The 18,227-nt window shown below is 40.7% G+C and overlaps 1 protein-coding gene across 1 annotated transcript in view; it reads right to left on the bottom strand.

The window, feature by feature from the left end:
- Positions 1 to 18,227, bottom strand: part of med27 (mediator complex subunit 27) — a 100,887-nt gene that overhangs the window by 30,580 nt on the left and 52,080 nt on the right. Inside the window, exon 4 of the mRNA XM_055918907.1 lies at positions 7,750 to 7,843. Within this exon, the coding sequence (XP_055774882.1) occupies positions 7,750 to 7,843 (94 nt within the window). The remainder of the gene's footprint in view (positions 1 to 7,749; positions 7,844 to 18,227) is intronic.

Raw genomic sequence — 18,227 nt, 5'->3', positions numbered from 1 at the left:
AGACTCGACAGCCTTGGTTTCTCAAATGATTGCCTCGCCTGGTTCACCAACTACTTCTCAGACAGAGTTCAGTGTCTCAAATCGGAGGGCCTGCTGTCCAGACCTCTGGCAGTCTCTATGGGGGTGCCACAGGGTTCAAACCTCGGGCCGACTCTCTTCTCTGTATACATCAATGATGTTGCTCTTGCTGCTGGTGATTCTCTGATACACCTCTACGCAGACGACACCATTCTGTATACTTCTGGCCCCTCTTTGGACACTGTGTTAACTAACCTCCAGACGAGCTTCAATGCAATACAACTCTCCTTCCGTGCCTCCAACTGCTCTTAAATGCAAGTAAAACTAAATGCATGCTATTCAACCGATCACTGCCCGCACCTGCTCGCCCGTCCAGCATCACTACTCTGGACGGCTCTGACTTAGAATACGTGGACAACTACAAATACCTAGGTGTCTGGTTAGACTGTAAACTCCCCTTCCAGACTCACATTAAGCATTTCCAATCCAAAATTAAATCTAGAATTGGCTTCCTATATCGCAACAAAGCATCCTTCACTCATGCTGCCAAACATACCCTCGTAAAACTGACCATCCTACCGAACCTCGACTTCGGTGATGTCATCTATAAAATAGCCTCCAACATTCTACTCAACAAACTGGATGCAGTCTATCACAGTGACATCCGTTTTGTCACCAAAGCCCCATACACTACCCACCATTGCGACCTGTACGCTCTCGTTGGTTGGCCCTCGCTTCATACTCGTCGCCAAACCCACTGGCTACAGGTTATCTACAAGTCTCTGCTAGCTTTAAGTGCCAGCTGTCAGAGCAGCGCACAGATCACTGCACCTGTACATAGCCCATCTGTAAACAGCCCATCTACCTACCTCATCCCCATACTGTATTTATTTATTTATCTTGCTCCTTTGCACCCCAGTATCTCTACTTGCACATTCATCTTCTGCAAATCTACCATTCCAGTGTGTAATTGCTATATTGTAATTACTTCGCCACCATGACCTATTTATTGCCTTAACTCCTTATCTTACCTCATTTGCACTCACTGTATATAGACTTTTTGTTTTCTTTTGTTCTACTGTATTATTGACTATGTTTTGTTTATTCCATGTGTAACTCTGTGTTGTTGTATGTGTCAAATTGCTATGCTTTATCTTGGCCATGTCGCAGTTGCAACTGAGAACTTGTTCTCAACTAGCCTACCTGGTTAAATAAAGGTTAAATAAAAATAAATTTAAAAAAAACGCAACATGGAACAACTTCAAAGATGTTACTGTTACGGTTCATATAAGGAAATCAGTAAATTGAAATGAATAAATTAGGCCCTAATCTATGGATTTCCCACGACTGAGAATACAGGTATGCATCTGTTGGCCACAAAAACCTTTTAAAAATGTAGGGGCCTGGATCAGAAAACCAGTCAGTTTCTGGTGTGATCACCATTATCCTCATGCAGTGTGACATCTACATTACGTAGTTGACGAGGCTGTTGATTGTGGCCTGTGGAATGTTGTCCCATTCCTCTTCAATGGCTGTGAGTGGTTGCTGGACGTTGGTGGGAACTGGAAGGCGCTGTCGTACACGTCAATCCAGAGCATCCCAAACATGCTCAACGGGTGACATGTCTGGTGAGTATGCAGGCCATGGAAAAACTGGGACAGTTTCAGATTCCAGGAATTGTGTACAGATCCTAGAGACATTGGGTTGTGCATTATCATACTGAAACATAAGGTGATGGCAGTGCATTTGTGCATTCAAATTGCCATAGCTTATGCCTGCCCATACCATAACCCCACCACACTGTTCACAACATTGACTCCAGCAAACCACTCGCCCAGACGACACCATGTCTGCAATCTGCCCGGTACAGCTGAAACCAAGATTCATCCGTGAAGAGCACACTTCTCCAGCATGCCAGTGGCCAGTGAAGGTGAGCATTTGCCCACTGAAGTTGGTTACAACACCGAACTGCAGTCAGGTCAAGACCCTGTTGAGGACGATGATCACGCAGATGAGCTTCCCTGAGACGGTTTGACAGTTTGTGCAGAAATTATTTGGTTGGGCAAACCCACAGCTGCATCAACTGTCTGGGTGGCTGGTCTCAGACGATTCCGCAGGGGAAGAACCCGGATGTGGAGGTCCTGGGCTGCCGTGGTTACACTTGGTCTGCGATTGTGATTCTCTAAAATGACGTTGGAGGCGGCTTATAGTAGAAACATGAACATTCAATTATCTGGCAACAGCTCGTGGACATTCCTGCAGTTAGCATGCCAATTGCACACTCCTATAAAATGTGAGAAATGTGAGACATCTGTGGCATTGTGTTGTGTAACAAAACTGCACATTTTAGTGTGACCTTTTATTGTCCCCAGCACAAGGTGCACCTGTGTTCTGATCATGCTGTTTATTCAACGTTATTGATATGCCACACCTGTCAGGTGGATGGATTATCTTGGCAAAGGAGAAATGCTCACTAACATGGATGTAAACTAATTTCTGCACAACATTTGAGAGAAATAAGCTTTTGTGCATATGGGACATGTCTGGGATCTTTTATTTCAGCTCATGAAACATGGGACCAACACTTTAAATGTTGTGTTTATATTTTTGTTCAGTGTATTTCACGGTAAACAAATTAACAGACTTTCAGCATGCTTATAGGGAAGGGCACTCAACATGTACGGCACTTACACAAAAACATGTACGGCACTTACACAAATGACTGATGATTCGCTGAAAAAATTGATAATAAGAAGCTGTCTTGTTACACGTCAGTGTAGCTTTTGACATTATCGATCAAAATGTGCTGCTGGAAAAAAGTACTGTATGTGGCCTGCTGGAGGTCATTTTGCAGGGCTCTGGCAGTGCACCTCCTTGCACAAAGGCGGAGGTAGCGGTCCTGCTGCTGGGTTGTTGCCCTCCTACGGCCTCCTCCACGTCTCCTGATGTACTGGCCTGTCTCCTGGTAGCGCCTCCATGCTCTGGACACTACGCTGACAGACACAGCAAACCTTTTTGCCACAGCTCGCATTGATGTGCCATCCTGGATGAGCTGCACTACCTGAGCCACTTGTGTGGGTTGTAGACTCCGTCTCATGCTACCACTAGAGTGAGAGCACCGCCAGCATTCAAAAGTGACCAAAACATCAGCCAGGAAGCATAGGAACTGAGAAGTGGTGTGTGGTCACCACCTGCAGAACCATTCCTTTTTTGGGGGGTGTCTTACTAATTGCCTATAATTTCCACCTTTTGTCTATTCCATTTGCACAACAGCATGTGAATTTTTTTGTCAATCAGTATTGCTTCCTAAGTGGACAGTTTGATTTCACAGAAATGGGATTGACTTGGAGTTACATTGTGTTGTTTAAGTGTTCCCTTTATTTTTTTGAGCAGTGTATATTTCCATGTGAAAATCTTATTGGATTTTGTCTATTAGTTTTGTTGGTAGGCCTATATTATGCTCAAATGCGCCCGAGACTGCCTGGTAGCTCCCCTGGGACTGCCACGCAAAGCGCAGAAGAACTATCAGCCCACAGAGAGAAGCATGAGATTTAACTTCACTCAACATTCTAGAGCTCTCCCTGTTAGCTAACACTATCAACGTTTCCCTTTACTGTGGCAATTGTGATCGAATCAATGCAATATTAGCCACTTTCAATGCAAAATACCGAAATAAAACATTATATTGCGCACGACTCAGCCTGTACTCCACACAACATTCAAGTTTGAGCTTAGCAGACCTGAAATTTGCTCACTGTTGATATTTTTTTGAGGGAACATTGGCCACAAGGCTACTGTCTAAAACTGTAAGGGTATAGCCTCAGTGTTCACTGTAAATGCGCACCGGAAGTTGCACAAAAATGTCACTCAAAAGACTTTACATTTTCTCAGTGCTACAAAAAAATTATGGGGAACATTAGTACTCAGTAATGTGTTGTATTGGATTTGCCCCAAACATAACACTTTGTATTTAGGACAGAAAGTTATTTGCTTTGTCGCATTTTTTGCAGTGCTACTTTAGTAAATGCGCTACAAACAGGATGAATCTTTTGCAATATTTTATTCTGCTCAGGTTCCCTTTTCACTCTGTCAATTAGGTTAGTCTTGTGGAGTAACTACAATTTTGTTGATCCATCCTCAGTTCTCCTATCGCAGCCATTAAACCCTGTAAATATTTTAAAGTCACCATTGGCCTCACGGAGAAATCCCTGAGCGTTTTCCTTCCTCTCCAGCAACTGAGTTAGGAAGGACGCTTGTATCTTTGTAGTGACTGGGTGTATACCATCCAAAGAGTAATTAATAACTTCATCATGCTCAAAGGGATATTCAAGGTCTTCTTTGTTTAAATGTTTTTTTCTCTATCAAAAGGTGCCCTTCTTGCCTCCCGGGTGGCGCAGTGGTCTAGGGCACTGCATCGCAGCGCAAGCTGCGCCACCAGAGACTCTGGGTTTGCGCCCAGGCTCTGTCGCAGCCGGCCGCGACCGGGAGGTCCGTGGGGCGACGCACAATTGGCCTAGCGTCGTCCGGGTTAGGGAGGGTTTGGCCGGTAGGGATATCCTTGTCTCATCGCGCACCAGCGACTCCTGTGGCGGGCCGGGCGCAGTGCGCGCTAACCAAGGGAGCCAGGTGCACAATGTTTCCTCCGACACATTGGTGCGGCTGGCTTCCGGGTTGGAGGCGCGCTGTGTTAAGAAGCAGTGCGGCTTGGTTGGGTTGTGTATCGGAGGACGCATGGCTTCCGACCTTCGTCTTTCCCGAGCCCGTACGGGAGTTGTAGCGATGAGACAAGATAGTAATTACTAACAATTGGATACCACGAAAAATTGGGGAGAAAAGGGGGGAATATTTATTTAATAAAAAAAATGTAAAAAAGGGGGGGCATATTTGCAAGGCATTGGAAAACCTCCCTGGTCTTTGTGGTTGAATCTGTGTTCGAAATTCACTGCTCGACTGAGGGACCATACAGATAATTGTATGTGTGGGGTACAGAGTTGAGGTAGCGATTCAAATATTATGTTAAACCCTATTATTGCACACAGAGTGAGTCCTTGCAACTTATTATGTGACTTGTTAAGCACATTTTTACTTTTGAATTTATTTAGGCTTGCCATAAATGGGGTTGAATACTTATTGACATTTCGGCTTATCATTTTTTATTAATTTCTGAAGGCACTGTAACTAATGCAAGAAAAAAAAGAAAAAACTACACCTCATAAGGAGAACAGTGCGGACTGTGAAGACACGCTAACACACGCACTCTACACACACTTACATTGTAATATTGTTATATTACTGTATTATGGATGTTGTATTGTAGATATGTTGTGGTAGAGTAGTGTGCAATAATGTGTTGTGTTGTATTGTAGAGATGTGGTAGATAATTATGTTATAATGTGTTGCATTGTAGATATGTAGTGTGTAATAATGTGTTGTGTGATGTACTGTATTATTTTGTATGTAATTGCCTTAATCTTGTTTCGACCCCAGGAAGAGTAGCCTTGGCAACAGCTAATGGGGATCTGTCATAAAATACAAAAATACTTAAAGGAAAGGACAAAGTGCTGAGTGCTGACGACCTGGCGGTCATGATTAAAATAGCAAAACTGACCAGAGTGCTATTCCTCACATCACTAAGTCAGAGGCACCGACTTTGTAGGGCCCTTTTTGTGGTAAGAGACGGTAAAGAACAGTAGCTGTGTCGTTCAGCAGTATGTATACTACTGTAGAGCAGAGCTCCACCACACATCCCAGGGAACCATGTTAAAACTTCTTGTCAATAGGGGGGCGCTATTTCCACTTTGGAAAAAATCGTGCCCAATTTAAACGGCCTCGTACTCTATACAATATGCATATTATTATTACTATTGGATAGAAAACACTCTCCCATTTCTAAAACTGTTTGAATTATATCTGTAAGTAAAACAGAACTCATTTGGCAGCAAACTTCCAGACAGGAAGTGAAAAATCTGAAAACGATGCTCTGTTCCAGGGCCTGCCTATTCAATTGCCTAATTTCTATGGATTTGCATGCACTGCATATGCCTTCCACTAGATGTCAACAGGCAGTGGAAGGTGGAATGGGGTGTCTAGCTTGATCTGAGGTCGAACAAGAGCTATTCGTATTTCTGTGGAAATATTCGTATTTCTGTGGAAAATGTTTAGTCCTATTTTCCGCCCATTTTGCGGGCGCTGCCTCGCTATAACGTAAGCTGTTTGTTATGGTAAAGTTATTTTTTTAAATCTAACACGGCGATTGCATTAAGAACTAGTGTATCTTTGATTTGCTGCCCAACATGTATTTTTTTGTAAAGTTTATGATGAGTTCTTTGGTCAGATTTGGTCAGATTGAATCGATGCTACATATTCACAACGTATAACCACAGTTTGCAGCTCAAAATATGCACATTTTCGAACAAAACATTAGTGTATTGTGTAACATGATGTTATAAGACTGTCATCTGATGAAGTTGGTCAAGGTTAGTGATTAATTTTATATTGTTTGCTGGTTTTTGCGATCGCTACCTTTTACTGCTGATAAATGCATCTGTGTGTTTGGCTATTGTGGTAAGCTAATATAATGCTATATTGTGTTTGCTGTAAAACACTTAAAGAAATCGGAAATATTGGCTGGATTCACAAGATGTTTATCTTTCATTTGCTGTACACCATGTATTTTTCATAAATGTTTTATGATGAGTATTTAGGTATTTCACGTTGCTCTCTGTAATTATTCTGGCTGCTTTGGTGATATTTTTGATGGTAGCTGCAATGTAAAACTATGATTTATACCTCAAATAAGCACATTTTCGAACAAAACATAGATTTATTGTATAACATGTTATAAGACTGTCATCTGATGAAGTTGTTTCTTGGTTAGTGACTAATTATATCTCTATTTGGTCGGTTTTGTGATAGCTACCTATGCGGTAGAAAATTTTTGAAAATATGCGGTTGAGTCTTTTGCTATTGTGGTTGGCTAATAGAAATACATATTGTGTTTTCGCTGTAAAACATTTTAAAAATCGGAAATGATGGCTGGATTCACAAGATGTTTATCTTTCATTTGCTGTATTGGACTTGTGATTTCATGAAAATTATGTTATATGATATCCCTGTCGGGTTAGGCTAGGCTATGCTAGTCAGCTTTTTTGATGGGGGGATCCCGGATCCGGGTTTGTGACTCGTTAGAGGTTACAGGTAGTATTAATATTTAACAGTTCAAGTCTTCTTCGAATGCTTAAGCACTTCGTATAAATAAAACTCAGAGCAAAAGCAGAGCTGGGGAGAACCTAGTGTTGGTAGGAGGACTGAAGATGTTTCTCTATAATCTACCTCTTGCGTGAACAGTCAGATGTGCAGTACCCTTTCAACTGCACATGACAATCATTAGTCAAGGAATTACCCAGTGTTCCTCTATCATGGATTTCTTGCCACAGAATGCACACACCATAATAGCTCCTTGGTTCTGTATTTTTGGACAGCAGTCATGGACAGGAAGCTGCACTCATTCTGGTATCCGATGAAGGAAAAAACTGAGGACTAGGTGCATAGCTTGCATGTTCTTTTGTGGATATTGCTGACACCATGCAAATATCATCTTGGTCAGCATTTTTATATATTTATATTGGGAGTGGCCTTCCAAACTTGAATAATTGGTCAGATGTTGAATGTGTGAGAAGCAGTTTTGGACCAGAGGAGTGTTGTATTCCCGGTGGTGAGGAGGAATCTTACCAGAAGTACTGCTGACGTCCCGTTGGGTCGGAAGAGTTCAATTGACATGTCTGGAAACATCCTGCCGATCCTTGATATCACGTCGTCCACATACCTGGAGAATGACAGAGAACATTTTTACCTTTAGGGAAAAAAATTGCAAATGTTTCAAACTACAAAACAGTGCATTTGGAAAGTATTAAGACCCCTGGACTTTTTCTACATTTTGTTAGGTTACAGCCTTATTCTAAAATTGATGAAATAAAACAATTTATTCAGCAATCTACACACAATACCCCATAATGACAAAGTGAAAACAGGTTTTTAGATATTTTTGAAAATGTATAAAAAATATTTATATAAGTATTCAGACCCTTTGCTATGAGACTCAAAATTGAGCTCAGGTGCATCCTGTTTACATGGATCATCCTTGAGATGTTTCTATAACTTGGAGTCCCCCCTTTGGTAAATTCAATTGATTGGACATCACTTGGAAAGGCACACACCTGTCTACATAAGGTCCCACAGTTGACATTGCATGTCAGAGCAAACACCAAGCCGTGAGGTCGAAGGAATTGTCCGTAGAGCTCCGAGACAGGATTCTGTCACGGTGACCTCTATCATTCTTAAATGGAAGAAGTTTGGAACCACGAAGACTCTTCCTAGAGCTGGCCGCCCGACCAAACTGAGCAATCCAGGGAGAAGGGCCTCGGTCAGGGAGATGACCAAGAACCTGATGGTCACTCTGACAGAGCTCAAGAGTTCCTCTGTGGAAATGGGAGAACCTTCCAGAAGGACAACCATCTCTGCAACCCTCCAGCAATTAGGTCTTTATGGTAGAGTGGCCAGACCGAAGCCAGTCCTCAGTAAAAGGCACATGACAGCCCGCTTGGAGTTTGCCAAAAGGCACCTAAAGACTCTCAGACCATGAGAAACAAGATTCTCTGGTCTGATGAAACCAAGATGGAACTCTTTGTCCTGAATGCCAAGCGTCACGTCTGGAGGAAACCTGGTACCATCCCTACGGTGAAGCATGGTGGTCAAATCAAATCAAATTGGTGGCAGCATCATGCTGAGGGGATGTCTTTTGGCAGCAGGGACTCTGAGACTAGTCAGGATCGAGGGAAAGATTAACTGAACAAAGTACAGAGCGATCCTTGATGAAAACCTGCTCCAGAGCGCTCAGGACCTCAGACTGGGGCGAAGGTTCACCTTCCAACAGGACCACGACCCTAAGCACACAGCCAAGGCAATGCAGGAGTGGCTTTGGGACAATCTCTGAATGTCCTTGAACTGCCCAGCCAGAGCCCGGACTCGTACCCGAACAAACCTCTCTGGAGAGACCTGAAAATAGCTGTGCACCAACCTGACAGAGCTTGAGAGGAAGACTCAACGCTGTAATCACTGCCAAAGGTGCTTCAACAGAGTACTGAGTAAACGGTCTGAATACTTATGTAAATGTGATGTCTTGTTTTATTTCATATAAATTACCAAAAAAAATACTTTTTTGTTTTGTTTTGTCATTATGGGGTATTGTGTGTAGATTAATGATATTTTAGAATAAGGCTGTAACCTTACAACATGTGGAAAAAGTCAAGGGGTCTAAACACTGCCTTTGGAAAGTATTTATTTATTTATTTCAACATTGTTAGGTTACAGCCTTATTCTAAAATGTACGAAATTGTTTTATTCCCCTCATTAATAGAATGCTATTTACCCGCTTTTCTTTTGGGGTGGAGATAGAATAAATGAAGGTGTGATGGGGGTGTGTCTACAGATATGCCTTGTTCTGACCTTGAGTAAATTCCCTAATAATTCCACTACCTTTACCTGAGATGAAACCATGAATGAAGTCGAGCAAACCTGCTAGTTTCAAGTACAAGTGGACAAAGTATATACTCTCTTTTTACCGATAGAAATAACAGCATTCTCCATGCATTACAACTTACAACTTGATAAGAGCTAGGTAAATGAGTAATCAGTTTGGATAAGGGAATTGTAAATATAAATAACCGTTGTTTTAGATCAATTCTACCTTATAATAGCTGGAGACAAATGTGAAACCCGTCATATGGCAGCAAACTGAAGCACATCAACATAACTTTCCCACAGTAAAGTTTATGAAATGCTGTGCCATTATGCAGAATTTAAATTGTAGAGCCTTTTAACTTGCAGGGAGGGGCAGTCTCGAATGTCTTATTTATTGACCAACCCGCCTCTTTTCTATCATGTTAAATATTAGCAACTATCAGTATCGACCGACCCTCAGTAGGCCTAATAACCACACACATTCAACTGTCAATTTAATGTTAGTTCTCTTCAGCTGGTTGTTGCTGAGGATCATTAGTAACAGTTGATAATGTACACTACCGTTCAAAAGTTGAGTCACTAAGATATGTCCTTGTTTTTGAAAGAAAATCACATTTTTTGACCATTAAAATAACATCAAATTGATCAGAAATACAGTGTAGACATTGTTAATGTTGTAAATGACTATTGTAGCTGGAAAGGGCAGAATTTTTTTATGGAATATCCACATAGGCGTACGTAGAGAGGCCAATAATCAGCAAACATCACTCCTATGTTCCAATGGCACGTTGTGTTAGCTAATCCAAGTTTATCATTTTAAAAGGCTAATTGATCATTAGAAAACCCTTTCGCAATTATGTTAGCACAGCTGAAAACTGATTAAAGAAGCAATAAAACTGGCCTTCTTTAGACTAGTTGAGTATCTGGAGCATTGGCATTTGTGGGTTTGATTACAGGCTCAAAATGGCCAGAAACCAAGATCTTTCTTCTGAAACTCGTCAGTCTATTCTTGTTCTGAGAAATGAAGGCAATTCCATGCGAGAAACTGTCAAGAAACCGTAGACCTCGTACAACGTTGTGTACTACACTTCACAGAACAGCGCAAACTGGCTCTAACCAGAATAAAAAGAGTGGGAGGCCCCGGTGCACAACTAAGCAAAAAGTCAAGTACATTAGAGTATCTAGTTTGAGAAACAGACGCCTCACAAGTCCTCAACTGGCAACTTCATTAAATAGTACCCGCAAAACACCCGTCTCAACGTCAACAGTGAAGATGCGACTCCGGGATGCTGGCCTTCTAGGCAGAGTTCCTCTGTCCAGGGTCTGTGTTCTTTTGCCCATCTTAATCTTTTATTTTTATTGGCCAGTCTGAGATATGACTTTTTCTTTGCAACTCTGCCTCGAAGGCCAGGATCCCGGAGTCGTCTCTTCATTGTTGACATTGAGACTGGTGTTTTGTGGGTATTATTTAATGAAGCTGCCAGTTAAGGACTTGTGAGGCGTCTGTTTCTCAAACTAACACAACATGCCATTGGAACACAGAAGTGATGTTTGCTGATAATGGGTCTCTGTACGCCTATGTAAATATTTCATTAAAAATCTGCCGTTTCTAGCTACAATAGTCATTTCCAACATTAACAATGTTACACTGTATTTCTGATCAATTTGATGTTTTTTAATGGACCAACATTTTTGCTTTTCTTTCAAAAACAAGGACATTTCTAAGTGACCCCAAACTTTTGAACGGTAGTATTTATCTTTTTTTAAAGACATGTGGGCTAATTAAATTGTTATTTAGCGGAGCTCAGACCAAGCTGCAACAGTTTGAACCCGACGCATGGCACAATACTTGGCTGTGTCGTCACACAGTTCCATGGCTAGTGCAGGTAACAGACAAGGGTATAGCCTAGTATTGTACACTATTCTCCCTATTATAATTCTATGTACACTAATCTTCCAATATTACCATGGGTTGAAGAACTGAATGTTTTTAAAGGCTCTCCAAACCTGATTTAATTTTTTTTTTTTATTCACAAATAGTTTCCTAACCCTAAATAATCTACAAGATCAGAGTATTTTAAAATGTACCAATTGGTGCTGAAACAGAGACGAATATGCATATATTTAGATGGATTTCTTTCATTGATCCCTAATATTCTGAACCCATTCTCTCCATATATTCTACTGAGTCTGTGGACAAAATTCCAACTAAAAAAGGTACACAATTTTTAAAGGGATGACTTAAGATAAATGTACTGAAAAGCCTATTGAATGAAAACTTAATGAGAAAATCTGTTGGCCAGTAAGTGGGAGTGTTTTCAGCAGTTGATTTACATTTATTTTGCGTGCACAAGGGAACCATGCCTGCAAAGCCTATTAAGCACCTGCACAAGGTAAGTCTGAATACCAACTTACTGAGAAGTGAGTAGGAAAGGCATGTGTAATAAAGGTGTAATATCCTAAGTCGGAATCAGGCCCTATGTGCATTGGGTTGAACATAGGCAGTAGAGTTGCTTAACCTGTCTAGGACTGCCAACAGCCAATAAAATTGCAGGGCGCCAAATACAAAACAGAAATCTCAGAAATCAAATTTCTCAAACACACAAGTATTAGGCACCATTTTAAAGATAAAATGCTTGTTAATCCAGCCACAGTGTCTGATTTCAAAAATGCTTTATAGCGAAAGCTCCACAAACGATTATGTTAGGTCACCACCAAGTCACAGATAAACCCAGCCATTTTTCCCGCCAAAAGAGAGGAGTCACAAAAAGCACAAAGAGATAAAATCAATCCCTAACCTTTGATGATCTTCATCAGATGACACTCATAGGACTTCATGTTACACAATACATGTATGTTTTGTTCGGTAAAGTTCATATTTATATCCAGAAATCTTATTTTACATTGGCGTGTTAGATTCAGTAGTTCCAAAACATGCAGTGATATTGCAGAGAGCCACATGAATTCACAGAAATACTCATAATAAATGTTGTTTAAAATACAGCTATTACACACAAAACTTTAGATACACTTCTCCTTAATGCAACCTCTGTGTCAGATTTCAAAAAAACTTTACGGAAAAATCATAATCTGAGAACGGCGCTCAGAGCCCAAACCAGCCAGAGAAATATACGCCATGTTGGGTAGTCAACATTATTCATATTATTCATATATAAATATTCACTTACCTTTGATGATTTTCATCAGAATGCACTCCCAGGAATCACAGTTCCACAATAAATGCTTGTTTTGTTCGATAATGTCCATCATTTATGTCCATTTATGTCAAATAGCGTCTTTTGTTAGGGCGTTTGGTAAACAATCCAAAAGCGCAATCTGGTCCAATTCGGACGAAACGTTCAAAAAGTTATATTGCAGGTCGAAGAAACTTGTCAAACTAAGTATAGAATCAATCTAAAGGATGTGTTTATCATAAAAGTTCAATACTGTTCCAACCGGAGAATTCCATTGTCTGTAGAATTGCACTGGAACGAGAGCAACATCTCAAGTGAAAGCGCGTGACTGAGAACGAGGCTGTAGGCAGACCCCTTAGTAAAACAGCTCCCATCCGGCCCCCCTTCACATGAGGAGCCTGAAACCACGTTCTAAAGACGGTTGACATCTAGTGGAAGCCTTAGGAAGTGAAACATAACCCATATCCCACTGTGTATTCGATAGGGGTGAGTTCAAAAACTACAAACCTCAGATTTCCCACTTCCTGTTTGGATTTTTGCTGCCCCCTATCCCAAACAAGTTAATAAAGATGCAGAATAATGTCAATTGGCAGCATTGTAGGGTGCAGGCTGCCAGACAGTTACAAGACAAGACTTGTTCTTACATCTAGCTGCTTAATAATTAATCTATGGAGTGAAACTCATTTAACCACAACACAACACATTTTCACTGACTCAAATCAGTATTGTAAATTAACATCTCCCTAGGCGTTGGATACTTGCCATTCTGGGCTTTGGTTATAAGTTCCACTTATAACCAAACCAAGTCCACGTTCATCCCTCTATATTACCAATATTATGCCTGGTAAATTATTCAATAAAACATCTCTCATGGACAATAATGGGAAGATTATTCATTGGAGGAATATTCAGCAAAGTGCATAAGGTAGTGTTGTCAGCGGAAGGCTAAATACAGTATTCATACTGTAGCTTTAAAAAGACTAGCTGCTACACAGACAATCTAATCTTTGTGTTTTCTTTTAGTCAAGTCCTATTTTTTTTATCCATATGTACAATCAGCTCTCGCATAGAGTTAGGCCTAAATTCCCTGTTTGGAGCATTTGAATTTGATTGCTGGGTTTTTATTGCTCAATGTGGTCACTAGGTTACATGATGATGTCCCAGAATCACCTGCTGCCCGCACCATGGAGGACTTGGTGGCAAGGGGTGGTTGACTTTCCCAATTCAACATTCAGAATATTCGGCTGTTGATGAAGGCTTAAATTGGGAAGCCAATCAGTGCACAGGGGTGCTCTCCCCACAAGAAAATGAAAGTACATTTTGTCAGTCTACAGCGAGCTGAACGTTTTTGCGCCATTGTGTTTTCATCTTTAAGCCTCCGAACCATCTATAGACTATTGTCTTTCATCAGGGCCACATTTGCTGTGAGCACACCAGACATGGCAGTGCTCAACGTTTCTGAAGATTGTGCAAAGCTGTCATCAAGGCAAAGAACGGGTGGCTACTTTGAAGAATCTCTGTTTGACACTTTTCCAGTTACTGAATGATTCCATATGTGTTATTTCATAGTTTTGATGTCTCCACTATTATTCTACAATGTAGAAAACAGTAAAAATGAAGAAAAACCCTTATATATACACTACCAAACTTTTGATTGGTAGTGTATATATATGATTTTTTGCTAAGTAGTAAACATTAGCTAGTGTTTGTCGGTTGTACCTGTGCCAAAACTCTGGCATTTCTTATCCTATAGCTTGTTCTCCGTCTTCTTTTTAAATCTTTAAAATGTTGTGCCAACATTTTTGAGCCAAAACTTGTTTTCTCTTGGCTCTCTCTTGTTTCTCTGCAGCAGAATTGCAATACATATTATATTGGCACCTAAGTATTGTGATAATATAGGTCTTGGCAAATCCAAGCCCTCATTAGGACAAAGGATGATATGGCAGCCACTTCTACACACAGAGGCAAATATTTATGGAGCAGCTCAATATCAAGTAATTAGGGCTATGCTAATTGAGTATCCCCATGGTGCATGGTTTCGTTTTAGGGAAGTCGACTTTACATGGAGACTGGAGACATCCTGCGATCCAAGTGCTTTTCTTGCAAGTTAAAGAAACAGAGGCCGCTGTTTTTTTAAAGGGTGTACTGAAGTTTTTAATGTTGAACCATACATGTACCAGAGGACGTTTGGGGTGGGGGGGGTGGGGGGTCAGGCTCAAATATCTTGGTATGGTTATAAGTGGAACTTGGAACTCCTAGCCCAGAATGGCAAGTATCCAACGCCTAGGGAGATGTTAATTTACAATACTGATTTGAGTCAGTGAAAATGTGTTGTGTTGTGGTTAAATGAGTTTCACTCCATAGATGAATTATTAAGCAGCTAGATGTAAGAACAAGTCTTGTCTTGTTACTGTCTGGCAGCCTGCACCCTACAATGCTGCCAATTGACATTGTTCTGCATCTTTATTAAGCAACTCTACTGCCTATGTTCAACCCAATGTACATAGGGCCTGATTCCGACTTAGGATATTACACCTTTATTACACATGCCTTTCCTACACACTTCTCAGTAAGTTGGTAATCATACTTAACTTGTGCAGGTGGTTAAAACCTTTTCTTAATAGGGGGTGCTGTTTTCACTTTGTAAAAATGTTGTTCCCAAATTAAACTGCCTCGTACTCAATTCTTGCTTGTACAATATGCATATTATTATTACTATTGGATAGAAAACACTCTCTAGTTTCTAAAACCGTTTGAATTATATCTGTGAGTAAAACAGAACTCAAGTTGGAGCAATTTTCCAGTGAGGAAGTGAGAAATCTGAAATCAGGCAGGCTGTTCTGGGGTCAGTTTATTAATTTGCATGTCTTCTATTGGTCAAGATGCACTGCATACGCCTTCCCCTAGATGTCAGCAAATAGTGAGAATTGGAATGGAGTTGCTAGGCAGATCTGAGGCCATATAAATGGTCTGGGAACATGGAGTCCACTCTTTTCAACATTCGCCATGACGCAAGACAGACTTCAGGATTGCGTTCTGGAAAGCTCCCGTTATAGGCCCTAGATATATCCGGCTCTGATTTTATTCGATATAGGTGTTAAAGACATCATAATGTTGTTATTTTAAACCGAGTTATATCAGTTTATATCAGTATATTGTGATTTTCGGATATTTCTTAGTGCTGCGTTATAGTGAGTTGGACACGTCTTCGCCACATGGCTAATGTTTACTGCTAAATCCAAAGTTGAAGGCGACAATCTACAACCGAGCAACGATTCCTCTGGACAAAGGACAACTTGCCCAAGATTCTGATGGGAGCTCATCAAAAAGGAAGAAGTATTTATGATGTTAATTCGTTGTTCTGTTGAAAAATGTTGACCTACTATTCCGCCATTAATTTCGGTGCGGTCTCGCTTTAACGCACGCTGTATGTCGTAGTAACGTTAATTTTAAATATCTAACACAGCGGTTGCATTAAGAACTAATGTATCTTTCATTTGCTGTCCAACCTGTATTTTTTAGTCAAGTTTATGATTAGTTACTGATTAGATTAGGTGCCTCTCCCAAGATTTCTCCCGACATTTTGTTGGCAGCTTGGCTACTATTCTCATTGTATAACCACGATTTGTGCCACTAAATATGCACATTTTCGAATAAACTCTATATGTATTGTGTAATATGATGTTATAGGACTGTCATCTGAAGAAGTTTGAGAAGGTTAGTGAAAAAATTAATATCTTTTGCTGGTTTATTCGTTATCGCTATTGTTGGCCTGAATCAATGCTGTTGTGTGGTTGGCTATTGTAGTAAGCTAATATAAAGCTATATTGTGTTTTCCCTGTAAAACACTTAAAAAATCTGAAGTATTGGCTGGATTCACAAGATCTTTGTCTTTCATTTGCTGTACGCTGTGTATTTTTCATAAATGTTTTATGATGAGTATTTAGGTAATTCACGTTGGTCTCTGTAGTTATTCTAGTTGCTTTGGTGAGAGTTGTGATGGTGGCTGCAATGTAAAACTATGATTTATACCTGAAATATGCACATTTTTCTAACAAAACATATGCTATACAATAAATATGTTATCAGACTGTCATCTGATTAAGTTGTTTCTTGGTTAGTGACTATTTATATCTTTATTTGGTCGAAATTGTGATAGCTACCTATGCAGGAAAAAAATGGTGGGAAAAAAAAGTTGTGTCTTTTGCTATCGTGGTTAGCTAATATAAATACATATTGTGTCTTCCCTGTAAAACATTAAAAAAATCAGAAATGATGTCTGGATTCACAAGATGTGTATCTTTCATCTGGTGTCTTGGACTTGTGATTTAATGATATTTAGATGCTAGTATTTACTTGTGACGCTATGCTAGGCTATGCTAGTCAGCTTTTTTACTGATGGGGGTGCTCCCGGATCCGGGATTGTGTGCAAGTAGAAGTTAACAGGCTTTGCAGGCATGGTTCCCTTGTGCACGCAAAATAAATGTAATTCAACTGCTAAAAACACTTCCACTTACTGGCCAACAGATTTTCTCATTAAGTTTTCATTCAATAGGCTTTTCAGTACTTTTATCTTAAGTTATCCCTTTAAAAATGGTGTACTTTTTTAGTTGGAATTTTGTCCACAGACTCACTAGAATATATGGAGAGATGGTTTCAGAATATTAGGGATCAATGAAAGAAAATGGGAAGAACCATGTGATGGCCCAAGCTTCAACGAGAAGACAAACCATCTGGAAATGATCACCCCAGTTACAATGTGATGTCACATTTAAGATCAATGTGAAAAATAGCTTGTGTTTCAGAAATGTTCCTCCTCTTGTTCTGTTACCGTGTTAATATGTGAGTGGACGTGGGGCCCGTGTGTTTGTGTGATGCTTGTGACAAGGCCAGACCTAAGAGAGAAGTGCAGTGGGGAAGGGGATAGGGTTGGCTCCCAATAGACCTGCTTAGCCTCTATGCTGATAGGAATAGACAAGTCAAAGGTGACAACGCCAATCTGAATTGATGTTCCATGGACAAAGGTCTGTGTCCCAGGAGAGACAGAATTATCATCGTTGGCCAACAGACGACAACCCCAGCACGAGTCCCACAAAAATGACATTGCACGGCTCACAGTACGCAGGTGACCTTCCAGAAGCAGAGGCAATATCACCATATTACTACACATTACAAACACCTTCCTACTATTGAGTTGCACCCCCTTTTGCCTTCAGAACAGCCTCAATTCGTTGGGGTGTGGACTCCACAAGATATCAAAAGCGTTCGACAGGGATGCTGGCCACTGTTGCTGCCAATGCTTCCCACTGTTGTGTCAAGTTGGCTGCATGTCCTTGGGTAGTGAACCATTCTTGATACACAGGGAAGCTGTTGAGCATGAAAAACCCAGCAGAATTACAGTTCTTGACACACTCAAACCAGAGGGCCTGTCACCTACTACCATACCTCGTTCAAAGACACTTAAATATTTTGTCTTGCCCATTCACCCTCAATGGC

The sequence above is a fragment of the Salvelinus fontinalis genome, chromosome 4 (genome assembly GCF_029448725.1).
Source record: "Salvelinus fontinalis isolate EN_2023a chromosome 4, ASM2944872v1, whole genome shotgun sequence".
Classification (NCBI taxonomy): Eukaryota; Metazoa; Chordata; class Actinopteri; order Salmoniformes; family Salmonidae; genus Salvelinus; species Salvelinus fontinalis.
Note: the sequence above shows the minus strand (reverse complement) of the source record. Positions and strands in the feature narration are given on the sequence as shown.